General features: G+C 48.9%; 1 protein-coding gene across 1 annotated transcript in view; it reads right to left on the bottom strand.

The window, feature by feature from the left end:
* QARS1 (glutaminyl-tRNA synthetase 1) overlaps positions 1–19,888 on the bottom strand; it is a 34,453-nt gene extending 14,565 nt beyond the window's left edge. The window contains exons 1-11 of the mRNA XM_081182116.1: positions 19,730–19,888; positions 16,013–16,160; positions 13,304–13,413; positions 12,312–12,387; positions 11,352–11,416; positions 10,119–10,172; positions 9,171–9,231; positions 6,473–6,544; positions 4,978–5,063; positions 3,790–3,876; positions 224–323 (exon numbers count right to left, since the gene is read on the bottom strand). Coding sequence (XP_081038242.1) covers positions 224–323; positions 3,790–3,876; positions 4,978–5,063; positions 6,473–6,544; positions 9,171–9,231; positions 10,119–10,172; positions 11,352–11,416; positions 12,312–12,387; positions 13,304–13,413; positions 16,013–16,160; positions 19,730–19,852 — 982 coding nt within the window. The 5' untranslated portion in view covers positions 19,853–19,888. The remainder of the gene's footprint in view (positions 1–223; positions 324–3,789; positions 3,877–4,977; positions 5,064–6,472; positions 6,545–9,170; positions 9,232–10,118; positions 10,173–11,351; positions 11,417–12,311; positions 12,388–13,303; positions 13,414–16,012; positions 16,161–19,729) is intronic.
* Between the last annotated feature and the right edge of the window lie 499 nt (positions 19,889–20,387).

The raw sequence follows: 20,387 nt of genomic DNA, 5'->3' as shown, positions 1-20,387 counted from the left end.
GGGCGGCTTCCAACAAAAGAGAAGAGAAGCCACTGGTTAAAAGTGTGGCACAGATTGTAATTGTGTACTGGCATCTGTTTTTCTAGGAAAGCACTGATGTTAACCTAGTATGGGGTCCACAAAGCCAACGGCCTTCCCCCCACCCCACCCCGGCCCACCCAGAGACATAGCTCTCTTTCGCCCAGGCAACATTTCCACATTTTGTAGCACAGGACGCACATACCTAACCATTCCACTATGTCCCTGATGGCTGTGAAGTACTTCTCCTCCTCCTTTTCAGGATTTGTGTCGTCATAGCGCAAAAAGCAAATCCCGCCATTTGCCTGGTTGTGGGGAGAGGAATTAAGCAGTACAATTAAGCCACCCATGAGTTCAGCAAGACGTCAGTTTGGTCCCTAAAAGTAATTCCATTTTGTCATTCCCCTCCCTCCCCTCTTCCTACAAATCCCTTTAAATTCTAATCATTACTGATACAAAATACCTCTCCCTTATGGCCGCCAACTTAAGCAATGCACGTTGCTATACATAATTTCATATCTGTAATAATGCTGATATATATATATATATATATATATATATATATTTGCTTTCGTAGATTTTCACGGGTACAGGAATGTAGGTTTTGGTGTCTTCGGGTGTCTTCCCGTGTAAGAGTTGGGGTGTCTAGGCGACGTTTCGACGAGGTCTCACTCGTCATCTTCAGGCTGGTGCTTTCGGCTTCTTGTTACTAGAACAGAGCAGGATCTCCGTGTTTGAGTTCCTATAAATACTGTTGAGGGGGTGTGGTGTATAGCCTCCAACGTTCTGGGCAGGAACTTCCTCTCTGCCCAGAACGTTGGAGGCTATACACCACACCCCCTCAACAGTATTTATAGGAACTCAAACACGGAGATCCTGCTCTGTTCTAGTAACAAGAAGCCGAAAGCACCAGCCTGAAGATGACGAGTGAGACCTCGTCGAAACGTCGCCTAGACACCCCAACTCTTACACGGGAAGACACCCGAAGACACCAAAACCTACATATATATATATATATATATATGCTTTCGTAGATTTTCACGGGTACAGGAATGCAGGTTTTGGTGTCTTCGGGTGTCTTCCCGTGTAAGAGTTGGGGTGTCTAGGCGACGTTTCGAGTGAGACCTCGTCGAAACGTCGCCTAGACACCCCAACTCTTACACGGGAAGACACCCGAAGGCACCAAAACCTGCATATATATATATATATATATATATATATATATATATATATATGTAGGTTTTGGTGTCTTCGGGTGTCTTCCCGTGTAAGAGTTGGGGTGTCTAGGCGACGTTTCGACGAGGTCTCACTCGTCATCTTCAGGCTGGTGCTTTCGGCTTCTTGTTACTAGAACAGAGCAGGATCTCAGTGTTTGAGTTCCTATAAATACTGTTGAGGGGGTGTGGTGTATAGCCTCCAACGTTCTGGGCAGAGAGGAAGTTCCTAGGTTAATGTGCCTTTTCTTCTTTTGTTCATTAATTACTTGAGGGATATCTTGAGTGATTACTTGAGTGATATTCTGAGTACCACTTAGGAGGGTCATTAGGTGTGGATTAGTTGCTAAAGCTTTCGTGTCTTGACCTCTTGACCTTGTGAAGAGTTTTTCTGAGAAGATGGCTGTACTGCACTTAGTTGTGCTCTGGCTTGGCTTCGTGTATAGGGGTGAGCTGTGGTTTTGTGCCCTGTGCCAGCCAGATCTGTGTAGGGATTGCAGGGGGGTGCAGCATCCGGAGGTGCCACTATGGTTTGGCTACTGGATGGTGTCTGTAATTTATCTGTGGAGAGGGTCTGGGTTTGGGTCTGGTGTGGTTGATTGGAGATGGCGTTCTGTGTGCCTCTGGTTCTGGTGTCGGTTTTTGTGGGGAGGGCTAATTTCCAGATGTCTGGCAGGCGGGACGTGTCGTCACGCTTGTTCATGTTGTGAGGGTGTTTCTCTATCTCGATGGCTTCCATGATTATTCTCTTGTGGTGATGTTCCATGTTAAAGAGCAATTTGGAATCTGCAAAATTAATTTCGTGTCCTGTTTCTTTCATGTGTTGGTAAAGAGAGGAAGTTTTTTCTTCTTTTTTGACGGCATTCTTGTGTTCTGCGATACGTGCATTTATTCGTCTGTTTGTTTGTCCAATGTACGTGGCTGGGCAGACTTTGCAGGGTATTTCATAGACCCCTTGGTTTTCTAACTGGATTTTATCAGTTTTATCAGAAAACCAAGGGGTCTATGAAATACCCTGCAAAGTCTGCCCAGCCACGTACATTGGACAAACAAACAGACGAATAAATGCACGTATCGCAGAACACAAGAATGCCGTCAAAAAAGAAGAAAAAACTTCCTCTCTTTACCAACACATGAAAGAAACAGGACACGAAATTAATTTTGCAGATTCCAAATTGCTCTTTAACATGGAACATCACCACAAGAGAATAATCATGGAAGCCATCGAGATAGAGAAACACCCTCACAACATGAACAAGCGTGACGACACGTCCCGCCTGCCAGACATCTGGAAATTAGCCCTCCCCACAAAAACCGACACCAGAACCAGAGGCACACAGAACGCCATCTCCAATCAACCACACCAGACCCAAACCCAGACCCTCTCCACAGATAAATTACAGACACCATCCAGTAGCCAAACCATAGTGGCACCTCCGGATGCTGCACCCCCCTGCAATCCCTACACAGATCTGGCTGGCACAGGGCACAAAACCACAGCTCGCCCCTATACACGAAGCCAAGCCAGAGCACAACTAAGTGCAGTACAGCCATCTTCTCAGAAAAACTCTTCACAAGGTCAAGAGGTCAAGACACGAAAGCTTTAGCAACTAATCCACACCTAATGACCCTCCTAAGTGGTACTCAGAATATCACTCAAGTAATCACTCAAGATATCCCTCAAGTAATTAATGAACAAAAGAAGAAAAGGCACATTAACCTAGGAACTTCCTCTCTGCCCAGAACGTTGGAGGCTATACACCACACCCCCTCAACAGTATTTATAGGAACTCAAACACTGAGATCCTGCTCTGTTCTAGTAACAAGAAGCCGAAAGCACCAGCCTGAAGATGACGAGTGAGACCTCGTCGAAACGTCGCCTAGACACCCCAACTCTTACACGGGAAGACACCCGAAGACACCAAAACCTACATTCCTGTACCCGTGAAAATCTACGAAAGCAAATATATATATATATATATATATATATATATATATATATATATATATATATATATATATACACATACATACACACACACTTTGACGCAACTTGGTCGATATATTCGGAAATGTTTATCTGAGTGTTCACTGTTCAATTTTTAGTTTTAATTTTATGTAATAGTTGCACGTCATATGCTTTAATGTGAACAAAGATATAGCTCAGCGCAAATGTGTTAAAACAGTTTAAAGATGAAAATGGAGAAAAATGATGTTACCTCAAAAAATAAATAAGTAGAATTAACATGTTCCAATTTGAAACTTCAATTTAACATGTAGGGAGTACAGTGCACACTAACAATGTATAAAACACTGAAGCAAATTAATAAATGTGTGCTTTCAAACAAGGTACATATAATCCTACTGTTATGTCTTCTGGCCTATATATCTATCATATGTTCTTATATGCTATGAGCCACTTTGGGGCCTATCTTTTTGAAAAGATGAAGATGAGGCTGTCCCTCCCCACTCACCATCGCCTTCCACCCCGACCCCAGTTCAGCAAAAAGCTGAGTTTGCAGCACGGCAGAGTGTGGAAAAGTGCCCGGTCTCTCACCTTGGCAAAGCCGAAGTTAAAATTGATAGCCTTGGCGTGGCCAATGTGCAGGATGCCATTGGGCTCAGGAGGGAACCGAGTGCGCACCTGTGGCAGAAGACATTTTCAATGCAGTTAACTGAGATCTCTCTGGATGCAGTCTCCTCCTCAAAACCTCAAAGACACCCCACACCCAGCCCCACCCAAAGGCCAGGATGGGGCCTCCCCCAGATCATATGCTATGACAAAAATGTAGGTAAAAAGGTAAAGGTAAAGGACCCCTGGACGGTTAAGTCCAGTCAAAGGTGACTATGGAGTTGCAGCACTCATCTCGCTTTCAGGCCGAGGGAGCCAGCGTTTCTCCACAGAAAGCTTTCCGGGTCATGTGGCCAGCAGGACTAAACTGCTACTGGTGCACGGAGAACCAAGACGGAAACCAGAGCACACAGAAACGCCATTTACCTTCCCGCCACAGCTGTACCTATTTATCTACTTGCACTGGCCTGCTTTTGAACTGTTTGGTTGGCAGAAGCTGGGACAGAGCAACAGGAGCTCACCCTGTCATGGAGATTTGAACCGCTGACCTTCTGATCAACAAGCCCAAGAGGCTCGGTGGTTTAGACCACAGCGGACCCTGCAGGAGTCTGCAGCAACATCCAGCTCACTAAGCAACCATGGCTGTGTCCTCTTTTCTTACAACTTGACATCACATACGTGCTAAAGGCAGGGGGGAGAATTTGGCTGTCTATGAGGCCTCATTTGCAGGGCTTCTGGTCCCTCTCGTTATGCACAGTACATCCTTAGGGATTTAGGACATGGAAAACAGCAGCTTCACCACCGAGGAAGTGAGGACCAGGGAAAACAGAGGTCTCTGCTACTTCTCAAAAACCTTTGCAAAGGCGAACCCTTGTTCACCTGCACATGATTGGCATCAAATTTATTCTGTTGCTGGGCAGGAAAGAGTAAATCTGGCACCTGGAAAATGCCGGGGGTTTGCTCCCATGCACAGACACCCTTGTCCTAGGCCTGCTAGAGCTATGCATCTGTGGCATCTCACTGCTTCCCCAAATATCGGTTTTGCCATAACAGCAGCTCAGGGGTCACAAGGTTTCACAGGGACTGAGAGATGCAAGTTACGGGGGTAGCTGCTCCGTGAACCCAGCCTTCCGAAGGAAGAAGGATGGAAGATCTCCACCCCCCCAAGAGCACCTGTCCGCCTGTGATCTCCAGATGCTGCTTCAGTAAGTTCATGGTGTTGGGTGTGACAACGTAGCCTTCCGTTTTGTAGTTCTCACCTGGAAAGGTACAAGGGACATGATCAGCACGCGGTATGCAAATCAGCGAACTGCAGGCAGTGGCGGCTGAATAGTCTTCTGCATTAAAATCAAATCTCTGTGCCCAGAAGGAACAAATCAAAACACACCAGTCACAGAACCGGGATGATTTTGCATTAAAGTTTCTTCACTGTCATTCTTTAGTTGATCATTTGCCCAGGTTTGCGGGGCTTAGTAATGTGGGGTTGTGGCTTCATAAGCGATCTCCCCTACCTACCACCCCCAAATGCACTTGTTTTTTGGCAGAGTCAGGTGCTGTTGGGTGCCGCCTGGTGGCAAGTGGGGCCAACTCCACCTACAAGAGATAAGCCACCGAAAGCCTAAATATAAGCAGTGCTACCATCAGAGCAGGACTTGGAAGCAGGGATCCCGGTCCACACTCAAAAGCACAAGCAAGGCCACAGCAATTTTGCCCCAAATCAGATTGTGCTATGATGCTGTTTTGCTACTGTTTTGTTTTAAATTCTGCGGTGATTTAGCTTCTATATATGCATATCCGTGCGCCTGTAGGCATGTATTAAAGTTTTTATGGGGGGGGACGTTTCCATTACGGGTCTTGAAAGACCTACACTGGCTCCCAGTACATTTCCGAGCACAATTCAAAGTGTTGGTGCTGACCTTTAAAGCCCTAAATGGCCTCGGTCCAGTATACCTGAAGGAGCATCTCCACCTCCATCGTTCTGCCTGGACACTGAGGTCCAGCACCGAGGGCCTTCTGGTGGTTCCCTCGTTACGAGAAGCCAAGTTACAGAGAACCAGGCAGAGGGCCTTCTCGGTAGTGGCACCTGCCCTGTGAAACGCCCTCCCACCAGATGTCAAAGAGAAAAACAACTACCAAACTTTTAGAAGACATCTGAAGGCAGCCCTGTTTAGGGAAGCTTTTAATGTTTAATAGGTTGTTGTATTTTAGTGTTTTGTTGGAAGCTACCCAGAGTGACTAGGGAAACCCAGCCAGATGGGCGGGGGTATAAATAATAAATGATGATGATGATGATCAAAGAAAAAACTGTAACCCGATACTGACCAACGCTGTACGGTTTTGTTTTCATCTGTCTTTATAGGCCCACCACAGCCTACAATGATAACATTCAAGGATTTGTACGGTAAGCTGCCTTGAGTTCTGTCTTGTCATGGAAATGCAGGGTGCAAATATATCCCAATATATAAATAAAGTATCTCCTAAACTCACAGGCAGGCTCCGGGTGTGCCATTTCCCACAACCATATGCATGAGCACAGCACAACTGGATACTGGCCCTCCTGACCCCAATCACTCCTTTCCTTGACATCAGGTGATATCTGTGGTTTCCTGGCATATCAGGGAGCTCATCGGTGAAGGTGAGAAGAGACACGACCTCCAGGGCAGCTTACCTGGCTTATGGAATTTAAGCGCCTCGCCCCTCAGCTGCTCCATAAGGGATTTCGTCTCTTGGCATACATCGCCTGGAGGGAAAGCAGTTGAGGTCAGAAGCCAGAGACTCAAGAAACAGACCCCCTTTCGCAGCAGCAACTGGGATAACTTCCTTCCCTTGCCATCTTTTAGCATCTCCACATACAGCTAGCAGTCTCCTGCCTGAAATTCTGAGAGCTGCTGCCAGTCCGTGTAGACAATGCTGAGCTGGACCAATGGTCTGTTTCAGTATAAGGCAGCTTCCTATGTCTTTCCTCCCGTTGGAAACTCCTCCAGGCAGGGCTTCTCTCTTGTTGCTCGTCACTCGGCCACGTACCTTAACTCAGTGTTTCCCAACCACTGTTCCGCGGCACACTAGTGTTCCGCGAGATGTTGCCTGGTGTGCCGCGGGAAAAATTAAAAAATTCGAAAGATTTTTTTTTCAAAGTCAAATTTTCGATTGGGGCGCCGTCACTAGATGACCCCTGGGGTTCCCTCCCTCCCTCCCACTCTGCGCCTCCCTCCTCCTCCTCCTCCTCCTCCTCCGGGGAGGCCCTTCCTGGCTCTCGGCCAAGGCTTGGCAGCTGCCACTCACTCACTCGCTCGCCCACCCGTCCCTCCATCCCTGCACCCGGCCTATCCCCCTCCGTCCCCGGCGCGGGGGCTGCCAGGATCCGTAGTCCCCTCGCCCTTGGGCTCCGCGCCCGCGCGGGGTGCGCAAACTACATTTCCCAGCGTGGCCTGGCGGGCCGGGCGTTTTGTTTGAAGTGCTCTTCTCCCGGCCATGGAATGAGCGCAGCGGCGGCGGCCGGGCGGGCAGGGGCTCTTCCGCACAGACCCCGCACAGCCTGCCTGCGCCCCCGCGGAGATCGGGCGGCAGGATGGAGCCCGGGGATCCCCGCGGAGGCGGAGAGGCGGAGGCTGCCCCCCAGGTAGGGCTGCGTCGGGGTTTTTTTATTTTTGCAATGCTGCATCCGCGCCGGAGGGGACGCATCGGACCGCGGGGAGACCCCTTGGCGGGCGTGCAAGGCAATGCATGCGTGCAGGCGTTGCATGGAGTGCAGTGCAATGCAATGGCAACGCGGCGCCCTGCATGCATGCATGCAACTTCCACCGGCGGCAGAGAGAGCCGGGAGGGCAAAGGGGAGCCGGGGGGAGCAGCGCTGCTCCCCGAGCCGAGCCCGGGGGGAAACTTCGGCATCGTTGCGCCGGGTGTTGGAAGCGGAGGCTGGCGGGGGCCCCTCACCTGCAAAACCTGGTCGCCTCTCATATATTTCGTGCATTGCATTCATCGCCCGCTTTCTCCTCCAAGGAGCTCCCGGGGGCGCGCGTGGTTCTCCCCGTGTTATCCTCGCAACAACAGCCCTGCGAGGTGGGTCAGGCGAGTGGCCCAAGGGAGCACCCAGGGATTGTCCTGGCCAGGTGGGGTGATTTGAACCCTGCTCTCTGCCCGGTCTTCGTCCTCATTTAGCCCCCACATGTGCATGACTGTGCATGACTGAGGTTTTCCCCCCTCGTCTTGGCTATGGTGTGAGTCTGTGCTGTTAATTAATGGGGTTCTGCCTTCGGAGAAGATGAGCCAGCCCTCAAGGAGGTGATTATGTAATTTGCTAGCAATTCATGTCCCTCCCGGCGTGACGCTGCGCGCTGACGTCACGGGGCTGTAATGGTGGTGTGCCTCGAGATTTTTTTCATGAAACAAGTGTGCCTTTGCCCAAAAAAGGTTGGGAAACACTGCCTTAACTAACACTAACACTGTAGAACAGAGAGACAGCATTCATAGTGGGGGGGGGCAGCCAGAAGTAAAAGGAAAGCATTTGTCAGGAGTCTCATAGCCGTTACATGCTACAGCCTGAAGGACTCACAGCCCTGGCTATGGTCAGAGGTCACGTGATGCAGCAGCCTCCCTAATGCAGGCCTGGGTCTGCTTCATGCCTACATCTCCCTACACAGGAATGGAGGAAGCTGCCTTGGACAAAGGCCATTGGTTCATCTTGCTCAGCTCTGACTATACCGGCTGGCAGAGCATCTCCCTTTCCAAGCCCTACTGAACTTGAAACCTTCTGCATGCATAGCATATGCTCTACCGCTGAGTTACTGCCCTTCCTTGGGAAACCTATACATACGATCTTCAGCTTCTCACAACAGGAGAAAGGCAGAGAAGCAAAACCAAGTTTTGTCACAGCTACAGAAAGCCTTTGTAAGGCTGTTGTCACAATGAATTACTTCTCGAGAACACTAGAGGGCGCACTAGATCTCTGCCAAAGCTCATCACATGAAGATTCCAGCAGGTGAGCGGAATTTTCCACGGCAGCAAGTTATTATTAAGAACTTAAGAACCACCCGCTGGATCAGCCCAGCATCTAGTTCTCACCAGATGCCTGTGGGGAAACCAGCGACCAGAGCAGGAACCACAAGAGCACGCTGCCCTCCTGCGATTTCCTGGGGGAGCGGGTTCCATAGTGTGCTGCGTGATTATTCTTTTTAAAGCGACACAGCAAACACAATGGGAAGATACTGCTGCCAGCATTCCACCCTCCCAGTCCTCTGTGTGCCCTTTCCTAAGAGAGAAGGGCGCTTGGGTCCGGCAGAGCTGTGTGCTTGCCAGGCAAACATCCAGAGCAGCTCGGAGGCCTCCAAAACAAACACAAGAGGGAGCAGGTTCAGCCAAGGACTTACCGTTTTCCACCACTGCTGCCCTTCCCTTCTTGTCTGGCTCGGTGGCACGGGCCTTCGGGGCCTGACAAAGCAACAAGGAAGAGCTACTGAGTTTAACTGGACCTGGCCTTGAGGGCCTCCGTGGTGAAGAGGAGCCAAGGTTTTAAAGACAGCCCCACACACGGAAATCTAGCAGGCAAAGCTCTTCCTGGTGCAGAGACAAGCCATGGAAGCTTTACTTGCTAGATTTCTGTGTGCGGGGCTGCCTTTAAAACTTGGCAGTGAAAGAAAGAGTGAAAGAGTGAAAGAAAGAGTGAAATGGCAGTGAAAGAAAGAGTGGGGAATTAAAGACGAGGAGGTCAATGTTTTCCTAAAAAAACCTTTGCCCTAGAATCCCTATGTCAAGTGACAATTCTTTGCTCTCCCCGGCTTACTGCATACAATGGAAATCACAAGTTTGCAACGCTGCCTTATTCCCAGATTCAGAGACACACAGGCCAAAATAAATGGGAAGAATCCATAAAGCATGCTTTTAAAGACTGAGGTGGGATGGGATGGATGTTTCATTGGCCCCTCAGACACCGTGTCCTGAGCACGGGTGCCGCTACCTACATACCCCAAGGTAGCGGAGGTTTCAAAGAAAGGCTCACACATCCCCACCATTAATGGTTTCTGCCCATATTAGGCAAGGATGGAGAGAACCTGTGGGCCCTCCAGATGTTGCTGAGCTCCAGCTCCCATCAGCCTCAGGCAGCATGGCCAAGAGTCAGGGATGATGGGAGTTGTAGTCAGCATCTGGGAGGGCTGTGGGATTGGGGGTTTTAGATGAATCCTCTGCACTCTATTGCACACCTGAAGTGGAAACCACTAACACACTCCAGAAAGGAAGGAAGGAAGGAAGGAAGGAAGGAAGGAAGGAAGGAAGGAAGGAAGGGAAAGGAAGGAAGGGAAAGGAAGATAAACACTTACCTTTGATTTCTTTTCCAGGTCAGCTTCTGTCTTTGGGCCCAGCAAGTGGAGCACCTGCAGGAGAGGAAAAGCACAGAAGGAAGGAATTGATTGGTTGCCTTGGGTTTGACCTGGCCCTCTTAAGTTCCTTCTCTCTACCTCCCCTCCCCAGGGCAGAACTCTTCTTATGTCAGAGATGGGGAACCAGATACTGCTGGCCTCCAGCCCCCACCAGCCCCACTCAGCCTAGCCAATGGAGTTCAGCGACAGCTGGCCCAACACTGCCTTACAAAAAACACACCAGGCCAAAGCAAGAAAGCAAAACCCACTGATCCGGCGTAAATGTCAGCGTGTCTCTGTAGGAGCACAAAATTTAGTCTGATGCTACAGCATCTTTTCGTGATTTGAGCCCACATAGGAGGATACAGTTGTGGTTCCACTGTGAATGCAGTGTTTCTACCGGGTAAGGAAGCATGCGGTAGAAAAAACAGCATCCTGAGATTGCCAGGACTTTTATTTTTTGTTTTAAGTTTCCAGTTACAAAAATAGACCTGAAGGGATGTGGGTGATGCTGATGAAGATCTCAGAAACCAAGGCAGTTGTCTTAGCACAGTGATGGTGAAACTTAGCCCTCCAGCTGTTTTGGAACTACATTTCCCATCATCCCTGACCACTGGTCCTGGTAGTTAGGGATGATGAGAGTTGTAGTCCCAAAACAGCTGGAGGGCCAAGTTTGGTCATCACTGTAGACTTAGCAGGAGTCCCAGTGTGCAAAGCGCAGAACTTTTAGCACCTTGGCCCCTCCCAAAAATCTGAGAAACGGATATGCAAAACAGGGGCATGCAAATGTAGTTACATAATATACACAGGTCACAGGGCAGCACTGCAGGAGAAATTTGCAGCGCCGAGTCTTGGTTATGGAACCTATTTTTTGTTTAAAACACGTTTTTAACCCTACCCTTCTTCCAGGGAGCTTAGTGGTGCAAAAGGCTCTCTCCACACCTCATATTACCTGCACAACCATCCTGCGATGTAGGTTAGGCTAAGAGAGATCAGCTGGCCCATTGGGCTTCACAGCCGATGGGGGATTTGAACCTAGGTCTCCCCAGGGCTGACCCTTGGCACTTAGAAGCCTCTGCATCACCCTGGTTCTTTAAGGGGGAGGACCTGCTGATTCTGTTGCAACGACCCAGCCAATCCCCACCTGCCTTCTCCAAAATCCCTTGTCCAGATTTGCAGGCCCCCCCGACTCACCTGAAGGTCCACCTCATTCTTAATGATTTTCCCATCAGCCCACTTCAACTTGCTCCGCGCCTCCCCTGCAAAAGAGAAAGGAAATCAGAGCAGTCGTTGACAATCCGCTGAACAGGACTCTGAAGCACAGGTCCAGGGCCCAATGGAGCCACACACAGCCCTCATGCCCAGTTTGCAGGATCCCCAGAGACGTCTGGCTGGCCATTGTGGGAGCAGGACACTGGAATGATGCTCTAATCTGGCAGGGATCTTCTGGTGTTCTTAGGGCTTCTGGACAACAGCAGCTGGGAAACACAGGTGGAAGATGGCTGCTGCCCTCATGCCTTGCTTGTGGGATTCCAACAGGCACCTAGCTGGCCACTGCAGGACCAGGATGCCCAACTAGAGGAGCCTTTGGTCTGGCCCAGCAGGGCTCTTCGTACCTTAGGAACACAGGAAGCTGTCTTCATCGGACCATTGGCCCATCTTGCTCAGCGCTGTCTAGAGCAGGGTTTCCCAAACGGGGGTCTCCCGCTGTTTTTGGACTACAGTTCCCATCATCCCTGACCACTGGTCCTGCTAGCTAGGGATGATGGGAGTTGTAGTCCAAAAACAGCTGGAGACCCCAGTTTGGGGAACCCTGGACAGGACGGATTGGCAGCGGCTCTCCAGGATTTCAAGACAGGGAAGCAGCCCTACCTGGGGTGGATTTAACCAGAGATCTTCTTCTGCATGCAAGGGCGATTTTCTACTACTGAGCTACAGCCCCTTCCAATATGTTCCTGTGTTCACGGTTAGTCCTATGGCGGAGTGCACTGGCTGAGTTTGCAAAGGGAGTGGGCGGGTTTAAGAAGAAATGAGCAGAGTTTGGAAAACGCACAGGGTCAGGTTGGGGAATGAGCACAGTGACGCGCCAGCAGGAAGCACGTGTCTCACAATGGGAACGTACTTGCAGACTCCCCTGCCCAGCCTGTCACTCACCCATCAAAAGCCCCATGTTAAAGCGGTAACGCTCCGAAAGGAGCTGGGCTCTGTGTTTGCTGATGGAAGCTTCCACCTAGGAAGGAAAAGAGAAAATATGATTATAAAATGAGAGAGAGAGAGAAACTAGAGCCAGTTCAAGTGGCTTCCAGACAAGGCTAAATACAAGGCAATAAGGTGGGGTGGGAAAGGTCTAAGTGTTAGTGCTGACCTTTAAACCCCTAAACGGCCTCGGTCCAGTATATCTGAAGGAGCGTCTCCACCCCCAATCGTTCTACCCAGGCACCGAGGTCCAGCGATGAGGGACTTCTGGTGGTTCCCTCACTGTGAGAAGCCGAGTTACAGGGAACCAGGCAGAGGGCCTTCTCGGTGGTGGCGCCCTCCCATCAAATGTCAAAGAAAACAACAACTACCAGACTTTTAGAAGACATCTGAAGGCAGCCCTGTTTAGGGAAGCTTTTAATGTTCAATGAATTACGGCATTTTAATATTTTGTTGGAAGCTGCCCAGAGTGGCTGGAGAAGCCAAGCCAGATGGGTGGAGTATAAATAATAAATAATAATACTAATAATACTACTAATAATAATAATAATAATTATCATTATCATCATCACACTTTTCTTCCTTTTTTGCCGAACAACAGAGCCTCTTTCCTGCCAGACAGAGCTTCCCAAACCCTCCCCGACACGGGAGGGAAGTTACTGAGCCATTAGGACACTTTCCCACCTTTGGGCCTGGATATCTGAGTCTTCCTAAAAGCCCTGATCCTCTTTTGGCCAGGCAACTACCCAAGTGGATGTGCTTGGCAGGATTCTCTGTGATTCAGGCTTAAGCAACAACACAGACCTTGCCTTGCACACGTCTCTCTTGACAAAAACACAAAGACACACAGAAGCCTGGGTAGACACCCTTTGCCCAGCTGCAAGCGTGGAGGACATGCCCATGTTGGAGCATGGCGCCACTTGCTGCTCCTACCAAGGGCTGACACTCACCGCCTCTTCGATCTGCTCTGGCGTCACGATCACGCCAATGCCACATTCCCTGGCAAAGTCTGCTGCGTCAATGGGCTCCACGGGGTGGCTTTTGACGTACTCCAGAGCCACTGCAGGCACAAAGAACGCAGATGTATTACGAGAAGGAATGCCTGTGTGTTAAGAGTGGATAAAGTGGACTGGAGAGAGACCTGGGTTCAAATCCCCACTTAGCTATAAAGTGTTGGGATGCTGCTGGGGAGACGGGGGGCATTTGGCAGGCCCCCAGCTGGCTCTAGCCACCGGTCGGCAGCCGGGCGACACTCCGGTTCCCGGTACAGGATCAATCAGCGACACGAGGCTCAGATACGTTCAGAAGCTGTGCACGCTCTTATCAGCAGAGTGAATAAATCCTCACAACAGAAGTGGCGGACAGAGACATGTGTACAGCATTTAATCAGCATAGTTCAGGAACAAAGGAAAAAACATGTCTGCTTCCCTTCGTCTCCAGCAAAACAACAAGATAGCAAAAGCAGCATACAAACAGAAGTTTCCAGCAGACTGCGCTGAAATTAAAGAGGCATGGGACACACAACAGTCATGCCTGTTCCCTTTTAAGGTGGAACGGAGCTATATCCTAACATAAAGCTCATCTGGTGTTTCTCTGCCAGTTAAGTGTCTCTCAGCCTAACCAACCTTACAAGGTTGTTATGAAGGTAACATCGGGGTGGGGAGAGAGGAATCGCCAATCTTCATCACCCCCAACTCCTTGGAGGGCGAGACTACAATTAAACTATAGAATTGTAGAAGATTTGGAAGGGACCACGAGGATCACCTGGAAACAGAGGAATAATGTGCAGAATGTGGGGCTCGCACCAACGTTCCTATGATTAAGAGTCTCATGCTCTACCGACTGAGCTACCCCCAATAAATCAACACATTAACAAATCAAAGGAAAGAAAAGTCATTGGGAGAAACAAGCAGCAGCCCTGGCCCTGCAAGACAAGCCTTCTCAAGGCAAGGCTGGCGGCGGCATTTTACATTATGCTCAGGATTCAGTTCCTTGTTTAAAAAGTTTTTTATTTATACTTTTCAAATTTATTCATTTCATTAGATTTACGACCATTTTAACACTTCAAAAATTGACTTCCTTCCCCCCCTTTCTGTGCTTCCTTAAATTTATTTTGTAATATCTTCTGCATATCCAAATGCGTTTAACCTGCTCATTTAATTATCTATTGTAAATATATACTCTTATAAAACTGCAGGTTATTACAATAATCCTGCTAACGTTTTCATCTGTTTACAATGTATCTGCAAATATTCAACAAACCATTTCCATTATTTTATAAAAAGTTGGTTATCTTGATTTCTTATTCTGCCGGTAAGTTTCGCAGCTTGGGCTCAAGGAAGGATTTGTCCACAGGCAAGACTAGCCAGCAACCTTGGCAGGTTCTTGTGCCAGGTTTCCCTGTGACAGTCTGTGTGAACCACCTGGACTGTTTTACTAAGCCACTTTCAGAAGCCTCCAGCATGGGAGAACCAGGCCAAACACTGCCTTCCGCATGGAACACCCTAGGTTCAGGAGGCTGTTAGGATAGCCAATGTGCTGGCCTCCAGATATTTGGGCGACCACTCCCATCATCCCTGACAATTGGCCCCATTGAGTGGGGCCAATAAGAACTGTAGTCTGAAGCACAGAATCATAGAATCATAGAGTTGGAAGAGACCACCAGGGCCATCGAGTCCAACCCCCTGCCAAGCAGGAAACACCATCAGAGCACTCCTGACATATGGTTGCCAAGCCTCTGCTTAAAGACCTCCAAAGTAGGAGACTCCACCACACTCCTTGGCAGCCAATTCCACTGTCAAACAGCTCTTACTGTCAGGAAGTTCTTCCTAATGTTTAGGTGGAATCTTCTTTCATGTAGTTTGGATCCATTGCTCCGTGTCCGCTTCTCTGGAGCAGCAGAAAACAACCTTTCTCCCTCCTCTATGTGACATCCTTTTATATATTTGAACATGGCTATCATATCACCCCTTAACCTCCTCGTCTCCAGGCTAAACATGCCCAGCTCCCTTAGCCGTTCCTCATAAGGCATCGTTTCCAGGCCTTTGACCATTTTGGTTGCCCTCCTCTGGACACGTTTCAGTTTGTCAGTGTCCTTCTTGAACTGTGGTGCCCAGAACTGGACACAGTACTCCAGGTGAGGTCTGACCAGAGCAGAATACAGTGGCACTATTACTTCCCTTGATCTAGATGCTATACTCCTATTGATGCAGCCCAGAATTGCATTGGCTTTTTTAGCTGCCGCGTCACACTGTTGGCTCATGTTCAAGTTTGTGAAGCATCCAGAGGGCACCATTTTGACTACACTGGGATTAAGCTGCAGGAGAAGAAAAATACTGATGGAATGTGAATTACATTGCCAGAGAACTTTGTTGTTCCAGAAACTCAAGAGAGACACAACCCTAATATACAGACAGCCAACAAGGTGCCTTCCCAATGTTTTGGACTACAACTCCCATTCAGCATTGCCAATGATCAGGAATGATGGGAGTTGTAGTCCACAACACATGGAAGGCACCACGTCGGCGACCTTTGCCCTAACACCTGGTTGCTCATTCAGCGTGATGCTTGGTGACTTAAGACAGAGCTGTGCAATTAAAAGGGTGAAATTCATGAAAGGAGCATCTTTGCCGCAGCCGGCATAAACCCTAAATGTGTACCGTTGAGCTGCAGGTCTGTAACGATTTTCTTGGTAGCGATATACTCCACAAGGAAGCCAAGGTGCTTTGGGTCCTTAAGCCTGGAGGCCACATTGTATAACAGGGTGCCAACTGCCTTGTCAGCAACTGAGCCAAGGATTTCTTGAGCCTAGAAGGGAGAGAGGGGTCAACAAAAGTTAAAAGCTGGTTTGGTGTACAGTCATACCTCGGGTTGAATGCGCTTCGGGATGAGTGCGTTCGAGTTGCGCTCCGCAGCAACCCGGAAGTAATGGAGCGTGTTACTTCTAGGTTTCGCCGCTTGCGCATGCGCAGACGCTCAAAATGACGTCACGTGCATGTGCAGAAGCGGCGAAAAGCGACGTATGCGTGTGCAGGCATGGCGTCACTTGTTACATTTGCTTCTAGATGCGAATGAGGCTTCGGAATGGATCCCGTTCGCATCTAGAGGTACCACTGTAATGGCTGATGTCCGTCTAAAGATGTTAAGGAGAGGTGACAGGAGAGGTTTCTGCAGAATGAGACAGAGGAGCTCATAGGAAGCTGCCATATACTGAGTCAGATCACTGAGATCTATCTAGCTCAGTATTGTCTACACTGACTGGCAGCAGCTCTCCATGGTTTCAGGCAGAAAACATTCCCCATCGTACCTTCAAGGGATTGAATTTGGATAGATGCTCTACCACTAAGCTATGATCATTCTCTTCCCAGTTAACTTCTTGTGCATCAGGAGGACACCATCTCCACCCTGCCCCTTCCCAACTTAAGAGCCAGCATTACAGAACTGCCCTGGTTGCAGAGGGGAAAGTCCCAGCAACCAGCAGAGGGGTTTTTATGCAACGCCCGTGTCGTTTTGTTGGGTTGCTGCACCGTTGTGTTTGGGTGCCTATGCACAAGGGATAACTATGCAACAAGCAATTCCCAGCATGCTGTTGTATTACGGCAGCCCCAAACGGATATGGCTGTGGTTCATTAAACTCTGTGAAGAAACCCTTGCATCTCTCTGCAGCAATGTAGGTGAATCATCTATATTTTGGGAACTATAATTTGAACAGTCTACTCTCCAATGACAGAATGAATGGGTACACCCTGCTTTGTAAGTAGACACCGGCCAATCCCACCCCACCCCAATGATTTCATCCTGGTCAAGAAAAACAGGAAACAAGCGCAAAAATCAGCTGACTTCTTGCTCTCTTGGTTATTCTCAAGGAGCTCCTTCTCAGCACCAGCAGAACTTTCACTTTCAGATTCTTGGAAACATTTCCAGAAGGAAATTCCGCTGCAGAACAAGGCTGATGTTGTCTGAAAAGTCACTGCTTGCAACGTGGTAAGCTAGAATATGTCGGAAACGTTTCCACCAACCTTATTTTTAATCACATAAACACGGAAACATACGCTGACCTTGAAAGTAAATCTGAACGCACACCTGCTTTTTAGTCCTCATCCTGAAACTGAATTAAGCCCAAGTACACACAGCTCCCTTTCTCTCTTCTTCCCATGCCACCACAAATTGCAAGCCATGCTACAAGCAAATGAAATGTATCCTTCATGTAGGTAAAGGTAAAGGGACCCCTGACCATTAGGTCCAGTCGTGGCCAACTCTGGGGTTGCAGCACTCATCTCGCTTTATTGGCCGAGGGAGCCGGCGTACAGCTTCCGGGTCATGTGCCCAGCATGACTAAGCCGCTTCTGGTGAACCAGAGCAGCGCACAGAAACACCGTTTACCTTCCCGCCGGAGCAGTACCTATTTATCTACTTGCACTTTGACGTGCTTTCGAGCTGCTAGGTTGGCAGGAGCAGGGACCAAGCAACGGGAGCTCACCCTGTTGTGGGGATTCGAACCGCCGACCTTCTGATCGGCAAGCCCTAGGCTCTGTGGTTTAACCCACAGTACCACCCGCGTCCCTATCCTTCATGTAGCAGCAGGAAAAAACTCATAGTAACTTGATCATCTGAAACAACAACTGAAATTTGTTTATTTGAAGCATTTCTACCTCTTTCCTCATCCCAAAAAAGTCCCAAAGTGGATTATGTAAGGCCAATAAAAACAAGAGAGTTCATGAAATGGGACAGAACCACAGCTAGAACTTGAGTCCAGCCTACAACAGTAAACAAGTCAGAGGACTTACAAAAGGCTCCTGAGACGTTATCCGTGCTTTGAATCACCTCCATTGGGGACTCACAGGAGGCCCTAATAAGTTCAGTTCCAAAACTCGGTTCCTAACCCAACAGATAATACTTATTAAACATTTGACATTATTATTCTGTTCTTCTTTTTCATTCTTGGGAGTTTCAAATTGCAGAGGTATAGCTGACCACCAATTTTCAAACTGAGCATCAATCTGAGTCTCAGATGAAAACAGGCAGTTAAAACATATACCAACAAGTGGCAGGGAACAGATTCCAGAGTGACCCCATACAGAATCTACCGGGACAGAATCCAGTCTTACAGCCTATCCTAAGCATGTTTATTTAGAAATAGGTCTTACTGTATTCAACTGGCCTCACTCACAGATAGGTCTCCCCAAACCACAGTCTAACCCCACTGACCTGGAAGCCCCACTGAATTCAACAGTAGTCACATCTTGAGTAGGACAGGACTACATGCTGGCTTATTCAGAAGTGACTGCCATTTAGCTCAAGAGGTCCAGTTGCCTAGGAAGTGCATTTAAGATTGCATTGCTAAAATACCTAGGGACAGCTCCTGAGGCATGATGGTGCAGCACGTTCAGATTTGAAATAAACCTTTAAAATAAAAAATATCTTCTCGCCCTTTGCAGGAGATCACAGGACAGAACACTGAACTCGGAAACCATCCTTTCTTACAGTCACATCCAGTCTATCTATCCTCTGCCCTCTCTTTGACAAAGACTTGCAGATCTCCTAATTTTAGAGGGTTTGCCAAACTGCGTTATCTCTGTGAAGAGTCACTGAAGCATGATAAAAATGAGAGATCATTCAGAACTGTGTCATATACAGTCATACCTCGGGTTGAAGTCGCTTCAAGTTAAGTATTTTCGGGTTGCGCTCCGCGGCGACATGGAAGTAACGAAGCGCGTCACTTCTGGGTTTCGCCGCTCACACACGCACAGACGCTCAAAGTGACATCACGCACATGCACGGAAGCAGCGAAACGTGACCCGCGCAGTCGCTTCTTACATTTACTTCAGGATGCGAACGGGGCTCCGGAACAGATCCCGTTTGTATCCAGAGGTACCACTTGTATACAGTGGTACCTCGGGTTAAGTACTTAATTCGTTCCGGAGGTCCGTTTTTAACCTGAAACTGTTCTTAACCTGAAGCACCACTTTAGCTAATGGGGCCTGCTGCCACTGCACGATTTCTGTTCTCATCCTGAAGCAAAGTTCTTAACCTGAAGCACTATTTCTGGGTTTGCGGAGTCTGTAACCTGAAGCGTATGTAACCCGAGGTACCACTGTAGAGGAATGGAGGAGAGTGAAGGGTTTTTTGAAGGGGATAGGGTCGCCCCATTCCTTCTTCGAGCAGTTATATGAGAAGCAGAACTTCAACCCCTCTGCAGCATTTTCTGGCCTGGAAATGCAGTGATGGGGGTGAGCTACACCTGTTGGATTTCAGCCTGTCAGGTTGCTCTCAAAGATACAGGAGCACTGCCGGTGTGGGGAGAGAGACTAGAGGGGGAGAGTTGGCAGCCTGGGAACTGAAACCAACGGAGTCTCTTAGGGGCAAAGCGACGGTACCTGCACGACGGCCTCGCGAAGCAGCGCGCTGAGCGCCTGGTTCCGAAGGGTCTCGCGAGCCTTGCTTTCGCTCAGACCGATGCTAACGAAAAGCTCCAGCGCGCCCGGCTCGTCGGCCGCCATGCTGCTCCTCGCAGCCGCCTCTACTTCCGCCCGACGTAGGGCGCGCCGGCTTCCCAGCCCAACTAACCATGCGCAGAGTGGGTAGGGGGCGGGGCAAGGAGCGGGGGAAAGCCAACCCGAAGCTGCCGTAGGTCTTTCGGCCAATGGGAAGCGCCGCCAGGAACGCCCGCCTCCCCATGGCCCCGCGGCAAATCCGAGAGAGGCGAATGTGGCGCTGGGCGGGGCCGGCGGGTTGCTTCTCGTTGCATCATCACTCGAAGGTGACGTTTGTTTTGAAGAGCGAGGGATCAGGTGGCCATAGAGATAGAAAGAGGGTAGAGAGAGCTTTGTGAACAGATTTTTACATTAAAAGTCACTTGTAATAAGTTGCAGGAGGTTTTAAAATTGGATTGTTTATAAGGTTTTATGGACGTGCATAAACAAGTATATTATAATGGAACCAAGACAGAGAGTGGAGGGAAGTCGACCCAAATTTATGGTTTAATTTGGTTATGATTTTTTTCCTAGTTTTTTTGTATTGTTATTTCTGGAAAAT

Source organism: Podarcis bocagei, assembly GCF_964188305.1.
Source record: "Podarcis bocagei genome assembly, chromosome: 2".
In the NCBI taxonomy this organism is placed as follows: domain Eukaryota; kingdom Metazoa; phylum Chordata; class Lepidosauria; order Squamata; family Lacertidae; genus Podarcis; species Podarcis bocagei.
Note: the sequence above shows the minus strand (reverse complement) of the source record. Positions and strands in the feature narration are given on the sequence as shown.